Source organism: Hoplias malabaricus, chromosome 3 (assembly GCF_029633855.1).
Source record: "Hoplias malabaricus isolate fHopMal1 chromosome 3, fHopMal1.hap1, whole genome shotgun sequence".
In the NCBI taxonomy this organism is placed as follows: Eukaryota; Metazoa; Chordata; class Actinopteri; order Characiformes; family Erythrinidae; genus Hoplias; species Hoplias malabaricus.
This window is the reverse complement of record NC_089802.1, coordinates 39,868,471-39,892,700: the sequence shown is the minus strand read 5'-3', so window position 1 is coordinate 39,892,700 and position 24,230 is coordinate 39,868,471. Positions and strand designations below refer to the sequence as shown.

Sequence of the window (24,230 nt, the reverse complement as noted above, 5' to 3'; positions counted from 1 at the left end):
ACAATCCCAGTGGGAATTCTGAGTTGGAGGGAGGTTCAAGTAGATTTTCCCCAGTTGAAAGTCCTAAATGTTGCCATTAACACTTGGACGCAGTGTTGGGGTGGTCAGAGAAGCTATGAAATGCATGCAGGAAAGGACCCTGCTATTAAATAACACAGGTTATACCTGAGGCCAACACATCCTTGGTGAAATTAGTGCATGAGGGAGATAAAAATTGTAACACATAAAAAATAACATCTTTGGCGACAGATTCTCATGAGGATCTGCAGACCCCATGTATCACCATATAAACTTTCAGAAGCTCTCGTTCTCTTTCTCACACCTCACTTGTAATTTCTACTCCACTTGATGAAACCTATCAGCAGGCCACCTGTTCGTCAGCTTTAGCGTAATCAGTGGTGACGGACACGGTCGAGACGCCCAGCTGAAATGGCCGTTCCATGCATATACATGCAAATTCCATCATGCAGCTGATAACCATGATAACATCATTAGTAAACATGAGAACCAAGCTTGTTATTGCTGGATGCGGCACACTGCCTCAACTCGGCTTTAGATTGGAGAGCTGCGCATTAAAAAGCCTAAACGCGGTCTTCATTAGCGGGTAAATAACTGCGCCCAGGGACTCGGGGTTAAGATTCGATCAGTGCAAGCGCTCAGGCATGTCGATGGAAAACGAGAGGGCAATCTTTCACTTTCTGCGACATAATTAACCCTGCGCTGTGGCGTGTTAAATTTGTTGCACTTTTTTGCACGCCGGCCTGCTGTACACCTTCAGCCATTAGGACCTGCTCTTTACCAAAACGCATACACTACAAATGCACTGGATCTGTAACAGACAGAGGTGTGGAAACTCAGACTGGAGTATTAGTTATGTAGTGACAGCAGGAAAAATACCACAATACCAAAGCAGCAGCTCAGAAGCACACATCAGGACCTCAGTGAGTGTATTGTAGTCAGTGGAAGGTTCTCATAATCATTTGGCACCGGAACTGAAGTGTGGACCTCTCTGGAGTCTCTGGAATCACTGGGCGCAATGAGAAAGTGCTACTCCTTCGCTTGGCGGCAATATGCTAGTTATAAATGCAAAAATGTTTTTAGGTTTTAAAACATTACATCCCCCCCTTTATATAACTCACAGTGGTTTGCTCCACTGTTTACCATCACAAGAGTTGCCAGATCCACATATTTTAAGTAGTATATTGGGCGTTGATACTGAAATTTTCCATTAATAAGCTTTTAGATGAAATCACGCCACTATGCCTCTGTAAAATGTGCATCTACAGGACATTCTTGGTATTACATGTAGAACATAATACTTGTAGCCTTAAAACAACAGCACTTTAGCATCTCCATCAGAAATTGCGTTTGATACATTTTATAATTTATAGTAAAGCAATGAAATGAAATGTACACCCCTGGTCACACCCATTGATTCTGGGGAAGGTCTGGACACACCACAATCTTGAACAGGATGAAGTACTTACAAAAGATGAATGAATGAATGAATGAATGAATGAATGAATGAATGAAATTTACATATGAACATACTCAGAACATCAGGATTGAACCTGAACCTGAATAAATGTAGCTGGTTAATACCCTTGTTCTTCCTGACCAACAGACACTTGGACTGAACCTTTCCATCACATTTTCTAACTTCCAACTCTTCATGAAACGTCTTTGTGATGAAAGCAGAGACGACAGTAAAGAAGAAGGCAGAATGATGGAGGAGTTGAAATAAGAGCCTTCACTCCTTCTCTCTTTCACTTTCGCCCCTCGCTTATGTTCGACCCGCTACCCTTCCCTTTCCCTCCTCGTCAGTGAAAGAGTTCGGCAGCTTAGCGTTAGCTTTAAGACAGAGATAAATGAGGTGTGTCTTTGTGTTTCAGACTCTTGAGGAGTGAGAAAAGGCTAGTGTCTGAGCAACCTGAGGGTGAGCTTTCTAATCGTGATGGTATCAGAGTTTTCACACTTTAGGGCTTGGGGGCAGGAAAACAGGGCTGTGAAGCTCGGACATGACATCCAGGGGGATATTGGCAAGGTCACAGCATCCAGAGCACTGTGCTGGAAGACCAGAGCCCCCCAAAACCACAGAAGTCTATCTGCAGTCTTCATCTCAGAGGAGTACAGGAGTTGGAGAGTGTCTCACTGTAGACTGTGTTGTGATAGACTTTCAAACTCATCACTTCAGTAAATAAATGCTGCACCGATTCATAGCTTGGAAACCCACTGAGGAGGGGGACATTTGTTTTATCATTATTTAATCCTTAGACATGTGCCATCATCACTGTCATTTCTGAATTATATATTTGCAAATTTGTCTTTTTTTGCATGTGTGTTTTCTACAGTTCAGTAACTGCTGATGAAATGATGTTTGGAAAAGATTTTTAGGTTTATATTTATCTATAACAATGGCCATGAAAGGGTTAATTACTTTCATAGTTCATAAACTAGGGGTGAGGAAAATGACCATCTGATATTGAATAAATGCTTACAGAAATACAATTGCATATTAACTCAGAGATTGTACTAGTGTTTTAGTCGTGTCCATTAGTGCTGAGCTTAATCAAGGCCTCAGGCAGGGACATAAACCAGAGGCAGGAGCCGGACTGAGACACACTGAGTCCAAGGTCCATCTAACCCCCGAGACAAGACCAAATGAAACTGATATCAGACGTAATGTGGACTTGAATTCTACACTCAGAAAATTAGCAGAGAGAGAATAAAAATCAGCATTGCAGAACATCGTAACACTACGCCAACTACTAATAGTTGATATGTTAGACATGTAATGATCATTAAATGTGTTCCTGACCTGTGTGGTGGCAAAATACAGGGGGAAATTAACAGCCTGACCCTCTGAATTAAAAGTCAATCTTAGTGATTCCAAACGAAAAAAAAAAAAAAACACTATGTAAATCAGGGAATATTTTCTCACTATTTGCTAGCACTCACACTGGAGAAAGCTGCAGTGTTTTTATGCAGCCCTGGCTCATTAAATGGGGGAAAAAACTTAGAATCTCAGCCTGAAATGGCTCAGGTTACCCTTCTATCAGTCGCTGGATCAGCCATGGCGGAGAAACACCATCTGAAGTCATTAGGATAGTGGAAAGACTTCTGAACATTGAAAAGCATTAAAACAGAGCAGGGTCTTGCTCTATTCCTGCACCCTACGTGGGGAATTGACTATAATTGTGTGGCACGGTGGTGCAGCAGGTAGGTGTTGCAGTCACAAAGCTCCAGGGTCCTGAAGGTTGTGGGTTTGAGTCCCACTCCGGGTGACTGTCTGTGAGGAGTGTGGTGTGTTCTCCCTGTGTGTGCGTGGGTTTCCTCCGGGTGACTGTCTGTGAGGAGTGTGGTGTGTTCTCTCTGTGTCTGCGTGGGTTTCCTCCGGGTGACTGTGAGGAGTGTGGTGTGTTCTCTCTGTGTCTGCGTGGGTTTCCTCCGGGTGACTGTCTGTGAGGAGTGTGGTGTGTTCTCTCTGTGTCTGCATGGGTTTCCTCCGGGTGACTGTCTGTGAGGAGTTTTGTGAGTTCTCCCAGTGTCTGCGTGGGTTTCCTCCAGATGTGTTCCTGCCCTGCGTCCAATGATTCCGGGTAGGCTCGGGACCCACGGCGACCCTGAACTGGATAAGGGTTGCAGACAATGAGTGAATGACTGAATAACTGTAAATGGAAATATTACAATATATTCCTATGTTCATGTCTGGATGTATTTTTTAATAATATTTCAGACACCCCTAAAGTGGGCCATACCATTTCTGATCTTATCTGCCTGCCTCACTCCTGTCAATTATCTCATCTGTGTTAATGCTGTAGTTCTTTAAGTCAGAGAAAACACTAAATGTTAATGTACGTAGCTATACACTATACTTTTAAGTACATAATGTTTTATTACCGCTTGAGTCAGCTAGTTCACTATAAGAACTGTAAGACTTAATTTCACTGAAGCACACACCTGTGTGGGTTTCTCTTTAAGTCCTGGTAAAGAATTTGACAGCACCCCACTCACCCACACGCACACACACACACACACACACACACACACAGACACACACACACACATTTGTCACTTTATAATCTGCATTTCCATTTAAATGATTCACCATTTTTCCCTGAATGAATGATCTAGGGCTTGTACCTGGTGAATTTCAGATTAATTGAAGTGAATTCACTGTAAACAAAAGCTTTACTCATGAACTGTCATTGGAGCGAAGAAGAAAGGGACAAAGTTCATTACAAAAGAAGAGAGAACAAATGCTGGTGTGTTATGGGTTTAAACTACAGTCCTCCTTGTGAAAAGAGGAGAGAAGAAAAACCAGGTCATTACCTGATCCAGATAAGACAATGTGTTACTGCAGTCTTTCCTAGTTTAGCTCTACAGGAGAGAGAGAGAGAGAGAGAGAGAGAGAGAGAGAGAGAGAGAGAGAGAGAGAGAGAGAGAGAGAAGCGAGATTAGAAACAACATATTCTTCCTTGTTACTCTCCATATTATTTGACAGAAATCATAGAAAGGAAGTGTCTCCAAGAAGAATCGCTGGACACATCCTCGTCCAACATGAGGGTATCAATCTTTAAACAGGGCTTTACACCAGATTTGGAAACACTGATGTGATGGTTTGGAGGCAGCCATAAGAGCATTAGTGAGATCAAGTACAGATTTTGAATAATTAAATATACATAATAAACAAGACAGTCCAAACACACATTTGTTTCTTTGAATTGGCAGAAGGAGATTGTGGGGGAGTGTGTGAAACTGTCCCCAGGTGTGTGTGTGTGTGTGTGTGTGTGTGTGAGTGACTGGATGAGATTTGTAACTGTCCACAGGTGTGTGTGTGTGTGTGTGTGAGTGAGTGACTGGGTGAGTGTGTGAAACTGTCCACACATGTGAGTGAATGAGTGAGTGTGTGAAACTGTCCACAGGTGTGTGTGTGTGTGTGTGTGTGTATGTGCGTGCGTGTGTGTGTGTTTGTGTGTGAGTGACTGGGTGAGTGTGTGAATCTGTCCACAGGTGTGAGTTACTTGGTGAATGTGAATGTTTGAGAAGTATAGACCAGCCTTAATATGTTCCTCTGTAATATAATACTGACCTTGGGACAAAAGATGGAAATTGGCCCACGTTTGAAAGTTTTCAGACGGATATTTCATAAACTAAATGACCGTCAATATGTTCTTGTGTCCAGAACTGAGATTTAATTCACTGACCACAGTGAGACTCCTTCAAATCACAGCTAATGGTTTGCTCCTAGCTGCTTGTTATACATTGCCCCATTGTTGGAACTGGACTGCCCCTCTAATTACAGATGAAATGAACATTGGTGGAAAGGATGCAAATTAGTTTCGTCTTTTAAAAATCCTGGTAACTTCTTTGCTGAGTGTTCCCCATTACAGCAGTGGAAAATGCCACAGGGTAATGGACTCAGAGAGGGGGGCTATTATTTTGGATGGATGTTGGTACGTGTTTTGCAGTGCAACGACACATTCTTAAGTAAGTGCCATGCAGGCTCTGAGAGAAATGGAGGACTGAAGGACATATGTCCCAGTCTGTCTCAGGGCGTGAGGAGCTGTGGGTAAAGTATTACAAAGTGAGAGGGAAACTCCCTGAGCAGCACTGTGTTCAGAGGGTTGTATATAATCAGTGATGTATGCTCTTCTAATGTCTCCCACTGTGGACACCTTCGTCCATGTGCTCTCACACTGGTCTGATGAGCTCGGATGGACAGCGTGAAACAAAATGGGATATGTTTTGTTGTGGTTTTAAGGTTAATTTGTTTTGAGGTTGGTAACTTTGTGTTTGATTGATTTATTTGGTTGGTTTGTTCATTGGTTGTTTTCATTTGTAGATTGTTTGGTTTAGTTCATTTTGTTGGTTGATTTGATTAGTGTGATTGTTTCATTTGGTTTGTTATTTGTTTGTTTTAATTTGATTGGTTGATTTGGTTGGATGTATGGTTGTTTTGTTGGTTGGTTGTGTTGATTAATTGTATTGGTTGATTTTGTCTGGTTGGTTGGTGTTGGTATTTAGTTGGTGGTTGATTTAGCTGTTTGTTTGTTTGGTTGGTTGCTTGATTGATTTGATTGGTTTGTTTGGTTTAGTCGGTTGGCTGGTTGTTTGGTTTTGTTTGTTGGGTTTGTGTGGTTGGTTAATTGTTATTTTGTTTGGTTGGTTGTTTTTGTTGATTGGTTGTTTATTTGGTTTTGTTTTGGTGTTTTATTTTTAGTTTGATTGGTATGTTTGGTTGGCTTTGATGAGTTGTTTTGGTTGGTTGGTTGGTTGTTTTTTTGATTTGTGGTTGTTCGGTCAGTTGGTTGTTAGTTTGGTTGGGTTTTTTTGGTTGGTTGGTTTGTTATTCTGGTTGTTTGGTTGGTTATGTTTGGTGGGTTGCTTGTGTTGTGGGTTAGTTGCTCTTTTGGTTGTTTTGTGTTTTTTGGTAGCTTGGTTATTCTAGTCGGTTTGGTTGTTGGATGTCTGTTTTGGTTTGTTGGTTGATGGAATTGGTCGTAAGGTTGATTGTGTTTGTTTGATTGTTTGTTTGTTTGTTTTTTCTGATTGGTCTGGTTGGTTGGTTTTGTGTGGTTGGTTGTTTAGATTTTTGGTTATTCGTTTTGGTTTGTTTGGTTGTTTATTTTTGGCTGGTTACTCTATTTGTTTTGGTTATTTGGTTGGTTTTGTTTTGGTAGGTTGGTTGTTTGGTTGGTTGCTTGCTTGTTTTGTTGATTGTTTTTTATTTATATATTTATTTGCTTAGTTGATTATTCTGGTTAGTTTGGTTGTTGGTTGGCTATTTTGGTTGGCTGTTTGTTTGCTTGGTTGGTTTTGTTGGTTTCTTGATGGTGTCCTTCTGTTTGTATTTTGTGTATTTCATATGGACAGTCTGTAATGCTTGTTATGACCTTTGTTTTCATTTCAGTTCAATTCCTGCATGTGCATCCAGCCTATTCGTCATTGTACCTCACGTTACTTGTGACGGTTGTATTATTGGTTTAATTTTTGATTGGTTGTTTTGGTTTGTTGGTTGGTTGTTTTGTTTGCTTGTTTGTTTAGGTTGGTAGGTTGGTTGGTTGGTTGTTTTGAATATTTTAAGTTTGTTGGTTGTTGTTGTTGTTGTAGATGTTGTTGTTGTTGTTTTTTTGGTTGGTTAGAGGTTTTAGTTGATTGGATGGTTTGTATTTTGTTGGCAAATTATTTAGTTGGTTTGGTTGTTGGTTGGTTGTTTTGTTCATTTTTTAGTTGCTTTGTTATTCTGGTTGATTTGGTTGTTTTGGTTGGCTGGCTGTTTTGTTTGCTTTGTTGTTTGTTTGGGTTGGTTGTTTGGTTGTTTTGTTGGTTTATTTTTGGTTGGTTGTTTGATTGTATTGGTTTCTTGTTTGGTTCATAGTTTATTTTGGTTGATTGGTTATTTTTAGTGGTTTTGGTTGTTTTTGTTTTCTGTGTTTGGGTTTATCAGTCTCTGGTATTTGTCTATTTATTCTTTTGCCTGTTTCTTGTGAAACAATTCTGAGTCTGTCTTTGTTCCAGGTTTGGTCTTTGTCTCTGTTCGGTCAGTTTTGCATCCTCTTTGTACATTTTCTGTTGTTGTCCTGGTTTGTTTTGCTGGTGAGCTTTGTTTTCTGCTTGAGTTTATATTATTCTTGGTTTGTGTATTTCTTTGTGTTATAAATAATCTGCACATCTCCACTTATACTTGGGTCTCCCCAGTTTCTTTATTTATCATTTATTTCATGAAAGGTTGGTTAGTTTGTTGTTAATTAGTTGGTTTGTTAGTTGGATGGTTTCTTACATTGTTTGATTGATTGGTTGGTTTGTCATTGGTTGGTTGGTTGATTGGCTTGTGGTTCACTGGTTGGTTTACAGCTTTACACTCCTCTGGGCTGACTGTAGTTAATTACAGAGAAATGTTCTTTTTGTGCTATTCTCTTCCCTCGTTTTTCTTAATGAAGTCTGCTTTTCCTGAAAATTGATTATTTATGTCCCATGTTTTGTCTACAGCAATTAAACCCTGCTCTCGCTGAGCAACCAGAGCATTTCAAATTGGTGCCATCACTAATGCCATAAAGTGTGTGTATGTTTTTCTCACACTTTCTCTTTTCATGTTATTATTCCTGTCTTTTTCAACCACTCACTCATTCTTGTACTCTCTCTCCTTTTCACTCTCCCGTTCTCTTTGCTCTTTCTCTTTAGTCTCTTCCCACTTATCTCCCTTTTATTTCTTCCTTTTTGCTCTTTTTCTATTCCCTTTATCACTCAGTTTCTTCTATCTATCTCTCTTTATGTATCTCTTTCTCTCTGTATGTATGTTTCTCACTCTCTCTCTCTCTCTTTCTTTCTCTCTCTCTCTCTCTCTCTCTCTCTCTCTCTCTCTCTCTCTCTCTCTCTCTCTCTCTCTCTCTCTGTCTGTCTCTCTCTCTCTCTCACTCTCTCTCCCTGTTCTTCGGGTCACTGCCCTGTGGCATGCCTGTACATTAGAGGAGAGAGAGCGAGTGTATTGTTAAGGCGCAGTGACCTTTTTTGTGTCTGATCTGAGGGTTCCTCCTTTCTGAGTGCTCTTTAATAAAGAGCACGTTTGTCAGATGTGCCTCTAATGGAGCTCTGCCTCTGAGGCCCACTGATTAAACATATATTTGTATACGTAATATGACATTAAGTATTTCAGGACTGGACTGGATTAGAGTGGACTACAGGAACACTGTGAGGGGTCTTTTAGATGTTCTGGACCTGTCTATAGATACGTTTCTAGTTTTGTTTATAAGATACGCTGTGGTTATAAAGGCTACCTGACAAATACAGTTACAGCACCCAGCATGACCAGTATGATCCAGTTACAGAGATGGTCAGTGCACTATCGGTGACCAAAGCACACTAGTGTTGCTCTGTCTGAGAAGGCAATTAAACCCAAACCGGCTCTGCGGGAGCTGAGAGAAGAGGGGTTATCCACACAGTACAGAAAACTAAACCCACCTCAACAGTGTGTGTTCTGTTTTTTGTTCTTATTTTTCCTTCATAGGGTCATGGTTCTGGACAGTGGGAGTTTGAGGATATCTAACACCACCAAATCAGACGCTGGACTGTACACCTGCGTCGCTCAAAATCAGTTTGGAGTGGCCAGCAGCTCCGGGACTCTGACAGTTAAAGGTATGAGTTGTGAACTTTTGTACGAACTAAGCTCATATTATGTACATTTCCAGATCTGTGGTTATCAGCTCTATGGGCAGGTGTTTTTCGATTCTGCTCCCACTCTTCACCTTCAGCCATCGCTCTCCTAAAACATATGAATGTGCATTGCCTGAATACAGCTGGAGGAGTCCCATAGTGTGTGTGTGTGTGTGTGTGTTTACCGAGCATCTTGGGTATGATATTGATGCTTTAAAGGGGACTTATTCTCCTCTTTTCCAGAGGAAACACATTTCTAGATCTTAATGAAACACTTGTGACCTTTTTGTGAGAACTCTACAAGGATCAAACCCAGCATTCTCCCCCTGTGTAAACAGCCCTGTTCAGAACGCCTGCTTTCAGCACCTGTTCCTTTAAATGATAATGAGCCGCTCGCTATTCACCCCGACCCCGAGCGCACAGCAGTGAGGAGCATACGTTTTTAGCTGTTTTCGCTCAGTTCTCTTTCTTTCTTATTTCTCTGCACTCATTGTTTGTTTTGCTGTGTTTAACCTCATCAACAGACTCAGACGACGGGGCAGTTCTAAAGTCTTGTATCACATGGATACCATTGGGTGGTCTTGTTTCACAGTGTGTGGGTTGGTGGGATCCAGATGCACACATTAATATGAACATGGGCTGAAGTTTATGAAGTCCTGTCCCCCTGTAATTTTCATACGGTAAATGTCAGTTGGCATTATTAAAATAAGACATAAAACAAATGGAGATATGATGTTGGGTTTCTGTGATATTTACTTTCTCACATTGTCTCTACGCCCACGTCTTTGCGTTCTCACCAGTCGCTGTGGTTTTCCTGCTCCTGTTTTTTTGTGTAAGACATGAATGACTGAGTGTATTCCATCTGCGCTTTGCTCTCATTAAGAGAAAACACAGACGCCTCCACACCCTCCTCCATTCCTCCCTCGATCCTCTCTTCGTCTGATTAGCGACAGGCCGCGAGGAGCGAGAACAGCACAGCAGCCAGTCGCAACCATGAAGAGGAAGCAGGGAAATGGGTTTTATTTCCTAATGAGATGAAAACTGAGCGTATTGTCACAGCCGCAGCGTGGGGGGCCCTCAGGGGCCCGGATCCGTGTCTGTCATGTTGCTGCAGCAGAGAGTTATTATGCGATATTAAATATGAATGAGGGCGCACGGGGCTGTGTGTTTTGTGAAGTGAAGGAGGAGATGCTCTGAGGACCTGCAGGAAGTCACCACTCTACACCGGGGGGATGAAGAGAGCACGGCTGGGATGGGGAGGGCACTGGGAGGTGGGGGGTGCAAAAAGTTTCATGTTCCTTGAGTAGTGGTTTTGTTTTCTCACTCTCACTGCTCTCTTTATGTTTATTCTGTGGAGTGATTTCCTCTATAGCGGCATGACTGAGAATAAAACAGCACTATACTCACTATATAGTGCACTATTATAGGGAACTTGATTCAGGAGGGTAGTGAACATTTTTTGACACTACTTCATTGGTTTTTACCAAACACTGCAGTGCATTATGGGTATCTGTTTATTCGCTAGGGTATATCGCTTGTGCACTACTTTTTGTGGTGCACTCTGGGATTGAACATTGTTCACTATGGTTTGGACACTACTACACACTGGCTGAACTCCATAATAGTGCACTATAGTGAATATGAAACAGCACAAGACTCAAAACAACACAACAATAGAACAAATAAACACTAAATAAAGCTCAGATTCAAAAGGAAAACCTCCCTCTGAGCAAGAGAAAGAACCACATAGAAGAACAATAAATCAAAGGAGTTCAGAAGGAAATCTCTCTTAGAGCATGAGGAAGTACCACTGAGAACCAAGATGTAAAACAGAACCTCCCTAAAAACATAAAGAAGAACCGCTGTGGGGGACCAAGTCTCAAAAGGACGAGAGGAAGTACCACTGAGAGAAACCAAAATTTAAAACCTTCCATAGGAAGATAAAGAAAAAACACAGAGTGGAGCCAAGACTCAGAAGGAGAACCTCTTTTTCACAGCAGTAGGAAGAACCACTGAGAGAAACCAAGATTTAGAAGAATAGCATTTCATAGAAAATAAGAAGTTATTAAACACAACTCCACTAAACGGAAGCGGAACAGAAGGAGAGAACCTTTTAGAAGAAGAAAGAGCCTGAAGAACCTAGAAACTCGTGAAGGTGAAACAGTGCCTTATACGTGGCTTTGTTTCTGAGTATTCACTCTCTCGTCATGTTCATTAAGAAAGAACCTGAGTTAAGAGGGGAGGGGTCCATGCTCGTGGGGTCAGCTCTGGGTTCATATCTCATTAACACACATCAACCCCAAATGATTGTTGGTCCAAATAAAAATTCAGGAGAAATCCATCCCTCCGCTGCATCTTTATTGGCACTGAGGGGGAGCGCATTTATGAACGCTGCATGAGACGGAGAGAACTGAGAGACTGAAGGATATTGATTCATGCTCAGAGAGCAAGGGATCAGCTCCGTCCTGACACACACATCAGGTTTTAGTGATGCACTGCTGTCATCTCCGCATCTCCACCAGCAGGAGGCTGAAAACGCTGACTCGGGACAAAGCCAAGTGGAGTCCACGTCCATGAGCTCAGGCAAGAAAAGGCTTCAGTTCCAACCTGCATCATGGCGCAGTTCCAATTCATTCATTCATTTATTCATTCTGTAACTACTTCATCCTGTTCAGGGTTGTGGTGAGTCCAGAAGCAGCGTCGGAACATGCCCTGAGTGCCAATCCATCCCAGGGCAACACCCTCTCACCCAGTCAGTTTTCTGTGTGCTGCCTAAGTCAGAAAACACAGGATAAAACGAGCCGATCTGATTCTGCTCCGCTTCTTGCGTCAAGTGCCAAGACTTTAGACTTTAAAACCCTCGTCTGAGTCTGTCTAATCACAGCGCTGGACCCGCGTTTATGTGAGAGCAAAAAGACGAGGTTAAACACAGCAAAACAGACACAATGAGCGCGGAGAAATAAGAACACTGAGTAAAGATAGAGAAGAAAGAGAACTGAGCAAAACAGGCCAAAAACCACAACTTCTGCACCTCGCTCCTCACTGCTGTGTGCTCAGGGATGGAGTGAACAGTGAGCGTCTCATCATTTAAAGAAATAGGTGCTGAAATCAGGCGTTTGGGGCTGTTTAGACAGGGGGAGAACGCTGCTGCATGGTTTAATCCTTGTGGTATTTTGACATTTAATTTAGACCCAGAACTGTGTTTCACTGTGGAGAAGAGGAGAATATGTCTGCTTTAATGTTTTGGGACACGAGAATGAAAGGAAAGAAAATCGTCTTGAACTTTGAACCTCAGGGGTCCTGCCACAGTGTGTACGGCTTATTGCTAAATATTACATTTCTGTATTTACTCTTTCTCTTTCACAACTTAGCAAATAGTCTCTATTTTATAGCGAGTTTAGTGTCATCAGCCAATCAGAGCTTGCCCTGAGGTCACACCTCCTTTGCAATTGGCTACTGGCAGTTGCCATAGTGATATAATCGCCCATCTCAGCCCTTTTCTCTGAGAGTAAGAAAGCAGCAAATTCTTTTTCATTTCTCTTGAATGCGGCTGAATACTTTTTATTTAAAAGAGGCCATGAAGAGTTATAGATCTCACGCTAGGTCATTTTTAACGTGGACTATACACAAAAGATGCTCATTTCCATGTGCACAGAAGCTGGGAAACCTCATTAATGTATATTTTAAGGTGTCTTCAGGTGAACGCCTGGTCAGTGCGTGTGTTCGTGTAGTCTGATCAATAATGAAAAGGCCATTTCATACATTATGAATTCTATATTTTCCTCGTCAAGGACTTGGAATGTGTGGAATGTGTGTGTGTGTGTGTGTGAAAGAGAGAGAGAGAGAGAAAGAGAGAGAGAGAGAGAGAGAGAGAGAGAGAGAGAGAGAGAGAGAGAGAGAGAGAGAGAGAGAGGAAAAGAGACAGAGTGTCCTCTTGAATTTGCTGAGACCTCACTCTTTGCTCTGTTCTTGTCTGTTGGTCTAAGATGTTTTGTACTGAATAGAGTGAAACCTAAAAAAAACTATGCAAAAGAATGTCAGTCCTCTTCAAACTCTGACCGCTCTGAGTTTAATCAACATTTTACAGTTTGTCGAACATGTTCCTCATTTCTCTCAGGTTCAGGGCCTCAATTCTTCGACCACAGTAGACCACATGAGAGGCCCGCAATGGCCCAAAGCTTACTTTCCAAGTACTTTTTTTTTTCAATGTTAAGTAGTAAATGTGTATGTTTGTCACTCTTCGATGCCTGGCTATTCACTTCGGCTAGAAACTCATCTTTGTTGTTTATAGATGGCTCTCACTCAGACGCTTTGCAATACATTTGGAAACACAAGGTGCTGGCTATTAAATTGGTTATCAATCCACTCATGAAAAAGAATCCACGCATTCTGCTCACATAAATTACCCAATAATCTTCAGATTTATAGCAGCAGGAGGAAAACACGGGCCTCAATTTGACGCTCCTCTACCAACCGCTTGCTTTCCATCATCCAGTTTGAGTGCTACTGCATCCTGGGCTGATGTACAAATACGCGCTTATATGATCTAGTTCCTCGCTGTCAGTATCAATAACGCGCAGGGAATGGGACGGACTAATTTACATTCGCAATTTCATTTATTTGGTGAGGCCCCGTTTGGCGGGTGTGAGCGTCTCAGAGCCGGTGGCGGCCCTTATGGGACATGACAGTAGTTTATTTAAATTGACTGCTGTGCTTGGAGTGCTGAAAAATACCTGTCACATCAGATTCTTCCTTGCTAAGTGTGCATAAACCCCCCTCACCACCTCCACCACCACTTCAGCATCCACACACACACCAAACACCGACAGCAAATGATGCAGCTTATCAGCTCCAGTGATGTCCCAATTATCAGAATGCTAAGAGGATATTAACCAGATTCATTAGTCTTAATTAGAAATGACTTCCTCTGGACAGAGATTAACGGCAGGTTCTACGATTCCGGCACTATACATAAAAGCTGGTCAAAATAAAAGTTCCCACAGTTTGATAATCCTCACTTTCAGACGCTCACACTCAGAATAAGACGACGTAAAGGGCTAATATTATGCAAAACTGTTGTAAACACTGTTAAAATTTCAGCAAAATGATGAATGGCTTTGTACCCCACTGGTCCACTGGTCCCGTGGTGTTGGGCATAGACCTTAGCCTCAGCTTTTCCAGAGTGTCCTGTTTTATTTAATCATTGTCTGCTGAGATGATACAAGCTGCGTGTGCTCAGTTGAATACATCTGTTAACAGCTTCCTTGAATGAACACCTTATACCTGCCCAGGGCACTTTGTTGGCCATTATACACAGCACTGGGATCACTTCTGAGAGACTGGTACAACATTCGTTCATTCATTGTCTGTAAGCACTTTTCCAGTTCAGGGTCCGGAGCCTAACCGGAATCACTGGGCGCAAAGCAGGAATACACCCTAGAGGGGGCGCCAGTCCTACGCAGGGCACTGGTACAACATGGCCTTGTAATAATAAACTGGTACTTAATTTGGTTCATAAAATCCAGAAATAAAAAATTCAGGGATGGCCATTTAAGATCAGGAAGGGGAAACAACAGAGTTGCCATTTCTGGGCAGCACGGTGGCGCAGCAGGTAGTGTTGCAGTCACACAGCTTCAGGGGCTTGGAGGTTGTGGGTTCGATTCCCGCTTCGGGTGACTGTCTGTGAGGAGTTGGTGTGTTCTCCCCGTGTCCACGTGGGTTTCCTCCGGGTGACTGTCTGTGTGGTGTGTTCTCCCTGTGTCTGCGTGGGTTTCCTCTGGGTGCTCCAGTTTCCTCCCACAGTCCAAAAACACACGTTGGTAGGTGGATTGGCGACTCAAAAGTGTCCATAGCTGTAAGTGAATGTGTGTGTGTGTCTGTGTTGCCCTGTGAAGAACTGGCGCCCCCTCCAGGGTGTATTCCCGCCTTGCGCCCAATGATTCCAGGTAGGCTCTGGACCCACCGCGACCCTGAACTGTATAAGGGTTACAGATAATGAATAAACGTGGCAATTTCTGATCTAGAAATAAAATCCAGAAGTGGCCATTTCTTATTGAGAATTTTATATTTTTTTATCTCGCCAAGGCCGCTCTGAGGTGATGAGAGGATTTGATAAGGAGGTGGTGTTCTGGAGAGGATTTTTACATGTACTTTTTATTTCACCTGGGATAAAACTCACAAACATCATAATCAGATGTTGTTTTACAAGGCTCATCTCAATCAAAGCCTCTTTTTCAAATGCTACAATTGGATAAGATTTCCTGAAAGTGATGCCCATTACACAACGTATTAACTACACAATAGTTCCTAACTACTAACTTATCTTTTCATGAAGGCAGTTTCATAGTCACCACGATGTGAAAAACAGACAACGTGGACATAATGAGTGAGGAAAATGATTTGCTGCACACACAGAACAGCAGACACTGATGTTGGGTTCATCCAATTCTAGAGAATAGAAAAAAATCAGGGAAAGTGTCAACATTTATGTAGGAACTGAAAGATTTCATACAAGAGTTAAAACTTTAACAACTGCTCTGGCCAATTGAGGACCCTAAAGTGTCATCTTTAAACTCTATAATTTATATTATAAGCATCCTCAATTTGATGCCTCAGGGGCACTTCATATCTCGCCCCAAGCAGAGTCCATCAGTGGGGGTGTAAAGACTTGATGGTTGTTGGTGATTAATCAGGCCACAGGATTCCTGCAGTGTCCACATTCTCTGGGATCTCTCTCTCCTCCAAAATGTTCTCTGAAGATTTTTTTTTTCTTCTCTGAAGAAACACTACAAAGAGCTTGGTCCAGATACAAACACACACACACACACACACACACGCACACACACACACACACACACACACGCACGCACACACATACACACACACACACACACACACACACACACACACACACACACACACACAGAGGCCAGTTATCTTTGTATATAAAGTGGTACTCAATCTTGATCCTGTTGGGCCAATGCCCTGCTTGTTGTAGTTTTCTCCTCACTCCATCACACCCACTTCAACTTTATAAGGGGATGTTAATTAGCTCATTAGTTGTATCAGGCATGTTGAGAGCAGAGGAATCTCTAAAATGTGTAGGGCAGTGCCCACCAGGAGAACCACTGCTATATAGATACAGTATGATCCAGCAACATGTGGGATTCTAGAAATTCCTAATATTGCTTTGTGTTAATCTGTATGTTTCTGAACCACTCTGTAATGTATGATTCTTATAATGTAACATAACTCACATCTGACTGTAAATATTACTCTTAGGGATTTTTTTATCATTTAAAAATGACTGATTTTCACAGAGTGTTGGTATCTTGCAGTATGTGTTAAACTGTAATTTATATGGTTCTTGCAACTGACAATGTGGCGCAAACAGCCCAACCTCGAATATTTTTCACTGCCAGTCGGTGAACCCATTTGGACGGGTGTCCAGCTCAGTTCTGCCAGAAAGTACCTGGTGCTAAGGCACAAACACAAGCTGATTAGTTCATAGTTGCTAAGTCAGTGCCAGAGACCAATTTTGATTTTGGTTTCACTAACATCAAAGAGAGGGCAAATAAAACCTAGGTCCGATTTTTGCCATCTGAAAAATTATGTATTGTGTACAGATAATATCCACTACACATGCGACCTGATTCATTCACTGTCATTCGAATAAATCAAGTTTGGCGTATAATGGCCTTAACACTTAAGCTCTGTACAGTAACTCATAGCTGAGTGGATTGAACTTCTACCTGCGGACAGCACAGAGCTCTCATGGTCATTGTTTCAGATTGATCTAAGTGTTGTTGGGCAGCTCTGCAAAGAGCTTTGTTCTGAAAAACCTAAGATTATCATCTGTTTCCACTCATCTAAATGTTCTCCAAGAACAGAAAGTAGCTTTAGGATTTGAGAATTCATATCTCATTCTTTTTTCCCAAAGGGCTATCCTTAAACCTGATGCGGAATGGCATTTGAAAGCAATTTGAAAAGAGAAGCAGTGGTAAAAATCATAATAAGCCGAGCATCATTTTTTAATTCCCCACCCATGCATAGTCAGACAGCCTACGTGATCGATTTCTGAATAGAGTGAAAATAAGAAGACGGAGTACTGTGTGGAAATGAGAGGCAACTTTGGAGAACAAACCACCAAGCCGCAGACTCTCGTCCTTGGCAGATCTCGCTTTGTGTTTGAAGGATGGCGTATTATATTCATTGCTTGTGCTTTCCGAGTTTGTTTTTGCCTGCTTCCCTCAATCGCGGGCTTTGATGGCGCTCGCTCTGAAATGCCGGGGAAAGATGAGGAAACCTATAATGATGCTGGGTTATTCCGAGCGATAGGGTCTATGGTGTTCTTACCTTGACTTGCTCAAGGCTTTTCAGATGGGATGGATTAATAGGCACTTCACTGCCAGTGACTGTGTGCAAACCTTCGAACCGTGTAGCCACAAATGCTGCCGCAAACTGCAAAACCCATCAATCCCGAATGTCGCTCGTGTTGAGTGGCTGTGACGGAAGACCACAAGTAGCATCAAATTATCTATAATCAGTGTTTATTATACGCCTTTGTCCTCATTTCCCAGTGATGCCTCTGTACCCTGCTCCAGGCCGCCTCGGCCCCCAGGGACCCGCTTGTTATCTCAGCTCTAACCTAGCCGTAACACAACAGTGACAAAAAGAAGATTGCAGCTTGATGGGGACACTTGACCTTGGGTGACTTTGATCCTCTTCCACATTAGCCCTGGCATTGGCTGGCGTTGCCGATCTGAGCTTGGGCTTTGTGTGGCTTCCTGTGAGCCTCGCCAAAGTACTCGAATCCCTGCAAAAAAACAAAAAAAAAAAAAAAAGAACAAGGGAAAGAGCCTTTGCATTATTCAGCTGCTTGTAGCACAGACAGAAGCAGATGAATGCAGTGGAGGGAAGCTGTGTGGAAACCCTCTTCCAAAGACTCTTTAAACTTCCCACAACCTGCCTTGGCTTACCACGCAGCTCATTTTGGCCATAATTCATGGAGGCACCTCTCTTGTGTACATTCCTGTGACACAGCAAAGCTCACGGATTGATACCTGTCCAACCTGCCACTGCTCCTCCAGCCTCCAGGCACATTAATTCCTGGCGTGTAAACACAGCAAGGCTGCCCTCCGTCGCCCTTTCTCTTTAACATGATTACTATGTAATTTCACTCCCAGCATCAGCGGTTGTTTGTTGTGGAATATGTCAGAGAGACGGCTCTCTGCCGTCTTCAGCTCATCTCTGATTGACCCCTGCAAGCAGCACAGGGTCACTCCACCCCAACCTCATTCTGAGTATAATGACAGTCCCTAACAAGGTATTATACTGATGGCTATCAGTTGAATTATCCTAGGAAGGGCTGGCGGAAGGGTCGGCTTTATACGGCACAGGGTTATCCACACAATCTGTCACAGATGATGATGGAGTGGGCTAATAAGGCCACTTTTTCCCACCGTCCACGCCTCTGTACCCACACCGGGCCTTCCGGGTCATTCTGACACGGACCACTTCATCTTGCATCAACTGCCTTGACTGCTTCCCCACCTCGGCGCCGAGCTCTATTAGGTATCTGCTCTACTGTGCTTCCTAGTGTCAACAAAGCCCTCTCCGTCCTCTCCAGCCCTCGGTGTACTGTTCCACCACAAACAACAAAGGATATATTAATAGCTGTGTGAGTGTGGTCAGAGATGTGTCTCCCTTGTTCGCTTTGGTCTCAAACTCCTGCTGTTCAAATACAGACCTGTGGAGAAAAATCAAGCCCGCTACCTGCCCCAGGGCAGATGTGTCCTAAAGGTGATTTTTAAAGGGGTGGGGTTGTAACTTGTGGAAGGTGAAAGGGGCCACAGTGTTGTGTACCATACATTATTTAAAATAGAAAGTTAAACAGTAAGATTACATGCTTTACAGCAGCTGTGCATGACCTTAAGGCCATCATGACCAGTGCTTGGCCTAGACGTTTAAAAGCCCCCTAGAATTGGAGGGTAGAGTATGGGTACTCTTCTATGGGGTGATGGAGCTCCAGCCATTCTTTTAAAACCAAGCTGGAATAACGAACTAAACCTTTCCTAAAGTTCTTGAGGGCTGGATACCATTAAAATCTCACAGCAGTGTTCCAACATGAACGCTTTCCCTGACGAGTAGAAAATATTGGTGCAGAAAGAACAAACACAACCTCATTTCATGGTGTTGTGGGTTGTTCATGTCCCTCTTAACTTTCCCTGAGTCAGATTCATAGGAAGTGACCAGGTAAGAGACTGAATGTTCAAGGACAGAGGGTCCCGAGAGACGTACACCAGTAAACGAAGGACAATTTACAGGGACAAAGAAGGGAAGGACATTCAGGGAAGAAAGGTAGATCAGCATTTTTCTAACAGGTGACCTTGACCCCTGGGTGTGCTGCCGATAATTGAAACATATTTGTCATCTGAGTCCACTTTAAGATGTCGTACTTGTTTACAAATAGCAGGTGTTCATTCATAGATTCATCTACATTAACTCATCCTGATTGAGGTTGTGATTTGTCCAAAACTTGCCTGGAATCATGGGACGCATGGTTCGAACACACACTGGACAGTCACTCGCACTTGCAAATTATGACATGCAGTCATCCACAATTCTGAGTGTCTGTGAATGTCTGCCTAAGTCCATCCAGCCAATCTGCAGGGTGTGAATCATTCCCTAGCTTAAGGGCAAGGCCTCCCTGTTCCTCCAGGTTAATCTTTCCCCTCCTCATGGGTCCCCTACTTTGGATTTTCTGAAGCCCACAGGATCCGGGTGGCTGTGTCTGTGATAGTGGAAGCAGACCATGTCATAACACACAGCTGAATACTCAAGCACACCTGGGTCTGCAGAGTTAAGAAAGTTTGTGAGGTTCTCAGGTGTGTGATTGTGTATTCTCCTGCAGGTGAGCCACACTCAGACGAGTGACGTGAGATCTCCTCGTCTCTGAGTGAGAAAGTGGCTGCTCCTCCACCTTAAATCCTGCATTAGAATACAGGAGGTGGCATATTGTCAGCCTTTTGTGGCGTGTGACAGGCGGCAGGAGAGGGATCTCATCCCCGCCATAAAAGAAGTGACGCCTCCCCATTGTGTGGCTCACAAAACCCCTGCTCCTGCAGCTGATAGCCTGGTCCCCTCTAGCGCGTCTCGGCGCGTCTCGTCTCACCGAGGAGATGAGGAGATTGTTTCGTGTCTAAGGGACGTAAAAATGCGAGCCATGTCCCCAACCTCACCGCTCTCCTGTGTGAATTCACCCTCGTCCATTGCCATCATTTTCCACACTTCATTTAGTCCCGAGGAGCATCTCACTCACACACACACAGCACCCCCAAGAGGCACAGTAGGTTTACTGCAGTGGCTGGAGTCTGAGGTTGTCTTTGTTGATGTTGGTGGTGTTGTTTTTCATCTATTTCTTTGTTATTTTATATATTTTTAACCAAAATATTATTTTATTGTTTCTCACTTTTTTCTCTCTTTCTCTTTCTCTCTTTTCTTCCTCTCTCTTTCATTCTCTGTCTCTTGCTCTCTCATTTGCTCTCTCTCTCTCTCTCTCTCTCTCTAAAACATCACAGTGATTGAAAAGGAAGAAGGTGCAGGGAGCTGCCGGGGTTTTTGCGTCCTTTTATTATTGGAGTGGTGCATTGTGGGCCGACGCAGATGGGGCTTTAGGGGGCTTTGGTGGAGCTCTGACAGTGATGCATGATGCAGTTCAGAAAGCACTCGGGGGTCTAAAGTCTCTTCGTCCCCATGCTTTGTGGGACAGAATCCCTGCTCCTTGCATGTGATCAGAGAAAGGGTCTGGGCTTTAGCTTCATCTGTTGTGGAAAGAATAAAGATACACTGTCCAGATCATTTCAGGTCTCGACCTCAAAGTCACGGCTGTTGAAGCTCCACCCACTGACTTCACCCTGAAAGAATTACACACCATCACATGTATTTACTCCCCACATTCGTTCGTTACACACACACACACACACACATATATATATAGACAGATATATAAGGTAGGACCTAGAGGTTGTGGGTTGAAGTCGTGCTTCAGGTGACTGTCTGTGAGGAGTGTGGTGTGTTCTCCCTGTGTCTGCGTGGGTTTCCTCCGGGTGACTGTCTGTGAGGAGTGTGGTGTGTTCTCTCTGTGTCTGTGTGAGTTTTCTTCCGGGTGACTGTCTGTGAGGAGTGTGGTGTGTTTTCTTTGTGTCTGCATGGGTTTCCTCAGGGTGACTGTCTGTGAGGAGTGTGGTGTGTTTTCTCTGTGTCTGCGTAGGTTTCCTCCCAGGCTTCAAAAACACATTGGTAGGTGGATTGGCGACTAAAAAGTGTCCGTAGGTGTGAGTGTGTGAGTGAATGTGTAAGTGTGTGTCACCCCGTGAAGGACTGTCGTCCCCTCCAGTGTGTGTTCTTGCCTTGCGGCCAGTGATTCCGGGTAGGCTCCAGACCCACCGCATCCCTGAATCAGATAAGCGGTTACAGACAACGAATGAATGAATGAATAGATATATTAAATCTGCTACATCTCTCCTTGTGCAGCTTGGCATCAGGGGCCAGAAACTAAGGGCAGCTGTGAGAGAGTTATCAGAAACAGCTGAAAAGTCTAATCAGTGGTTGTGGATAAGCAGAGCATAGTCTTCTTGGGGAAATGCATTCTAGAGGTGCTGTTGTGGTTGTTGATGAAGTTGCACATAAAATTCACATGGATCTGATGGCACTGAGCATGCATTAACGGTGCCAGTGGGGCTCGGTACAGCCAACTCCAAGACCACTTCAGACCACCTTTGTACTTTAAGCAGACATCACTTGTTTTATAGATGAACAAAAACATACCCATTATTCTAACTGTGCCCCTCCTATTGTGCTCTGTGTTTTCCAGAGCCGACGGTCATCACAACATCCCCCTCCACACTGGACGTGACAGTGGGCGAGAGCATCGTTCTGCCCTGCCAGGTGACCCATGACCCCACCCTGGAGCTCAAGTTCACCTGGTTCTTCAACGAGCAGCTGATCCACTTCGGGAGCCACGGCGGATACTTTGAGAAAGTGGGCGGAGTGAGTACATGCACAGAATGTTGCAGTTTAGACACGGTTATTTTTATGTGTCATTTTTGAGAATGTACTGAGCAGTCGGACTGTAGCGTAGGGCTGGATTTTCAGCGATGGTTCATCCACCTCCTTGTTTTACTCACTGTCCATTCTCTCAGCTCCACTGACCACACAGGAGCGCTTTGTAAGTCGACAATTACAGACTGTAGTCAATCAGTTGCTCTGCATTGTTATCCTCCTATCCCCTGTTCTTCAGCGCTCAGGACCCCCACAGAGCAGGTGTGATGTGGTGGTGGATCATTCTCAGCGCTGCAGTGACACTAACGTGGTGGTGGTGTGTTAGTGTGTGTTGTGCTGGTGTAGAGTGGATCAGACACAGCAGTGCTGCTGGAGTTTTTAAACCCCTCAGTGTCTGGAATGAGAATAGTCCACTGACCAAAAACACCCAGCCGACAGCGTCCTGTGTCACTGATGAAGGACTAGAGGACGGCTGACACACACTGTTCAGCGACAGATGAGCTACTGTCTCTGACTTTACATCTACAAGGTGGACCAAAGAGGGAGGAGTGTCTCACAGAGTGCAGACAGTGAGTGGACACAGGGTTTAAAAACCCCAGCAGTCATTGCTGTACTCTAAGTTTACTTGAGTATATGTAACCGCTCATTGGCCACCTACAGCCGTGTTGTCCTGAAAGCAGTACATTATTCATTCTGTCTGACTTCGAGGGAGATTTCCAGCATTTTATTTTAGTAATAAATGGAAGCAAGTCGAGATTAAGGCGACTCTTTGTGAAGCTATTATGAGAGATTTTCCCATTATGCGCGAGCATTGACAAGCTCAAGTGTGTTAATACAGAGTGTGATTAAGGCTGCCACACGCCGAAATGAATTACAGCACTTTGGAGTCACATGTTTTATTCCCTTTTCATTAAAAGTTCATAAGCTTGGGTTTTTTTCCCCTTTTTCCCTTAATGTCTGACTACTTTTACTCTTCTGATGGACTCACGGAGGTGGCTCTCAGCGCAGGGGCCTCTACACCATGACAACCGTCACAGAAAGAACAAGAGAAAGCCATAGACTACTTCTCAGAGACCGGAGACCAGAGTGGCCTCATTTCCATATTAAAAGCACTTAGTGATGACTTACTTAATCATTCTAATTTCCGTTTAAGGATGTGTACTAATGGCTTAATGACAAATCTCCCGTCCTTTAATGTAAAGAAAGCCCAGAAAGAGGCTGAACCACAGAAGCAGGAGCTGACGTTTGTGAGTGTGTTGTTGCGCTGTTGCGGCTCAGTATGGCCACATTAGTTCAAGTGTGTGTTTGTGAGGGTTTTTTTGTGTCTCTGGTAACTGTGTAATTAAGCATTAACAACACATTCAGTAACAAAGTAAAATGACAACATGGTCAGAGTGCGTCCACCCTCTCAGTCCCTCACAGAGGGATTACAGTAGAACAGATTTTAAAATGCAAAACAATGTTTTTAACAATGTAATTACATTTCAAGTTTCATCACACACACACACACACACACACACACATCTGTAAACACTAACACACAGTTGAAAGAAAGAAAGTCCATATGTGTGTGTGTGTGTGTGTGTGAATAACTAGGTGAGTGTGTGAGTGACTGGGTTTGTGTGTGAGTGATTAGGTGAGTGTGTGAGTGACTGGGGGAGTGTGTGAGTGAGTGTGTGAGGGACTGTGTGAGTGTGTGAGTGATTAGGTGAGTGTGTGAATCTGTCCACAGGTGTGAGTGACTGAATGAGTGTCTGAGTGACTAGGTGAGTGTGTGAATGACTGGGTGAGTGTGTGAATAACTAGGTGAGTGTGTGAGTGACTATGTGAGTGTGTGAGTGACTGGGTTTGTGTGTGAGCGATTAGGTGAGTGTGTGAGTGACTGGGGGAGTGTGTGAGTGAGTGTGTGAGGGACTGTGTGAGTGTGTGAGTGATTAGGTGAGTGTGTGAATCTGTCCACAGGTGTGTGTGTGTGTGTGTGTGTGTGTGTGTGTGTGTGTGTGAGAGAGATTGGG

At 43.5% G+C, this 24,230-nt stretch overlaps 1 protein-coding gene across 1 annotated transcript in view; it reads left to right on the top strand.

Annotated features, from left to right (window-relative positions):
* cntn4 (contactin 4) overlaps window positions 1-24,230 on the top strand; it is a 239,177-nt gene that overhangs the window by 191,944 nt on the left and 23,003 nt on the right. Inside the window, exons 12-13 of the mRNA XM_066663326.1 lie at window positions 9,008-9,135; window positions 22,028-22,203. Of these exons, the coding sequence (XP_066519423.1) occupies window positions 9,008-9,135; window positions 22,028-22,203 (304 nt within the window). The remainder of the gene's footprint in view (window positions 1-9,007; window positions 9,136-22,027; window positions 22,204-24,230) is intronic.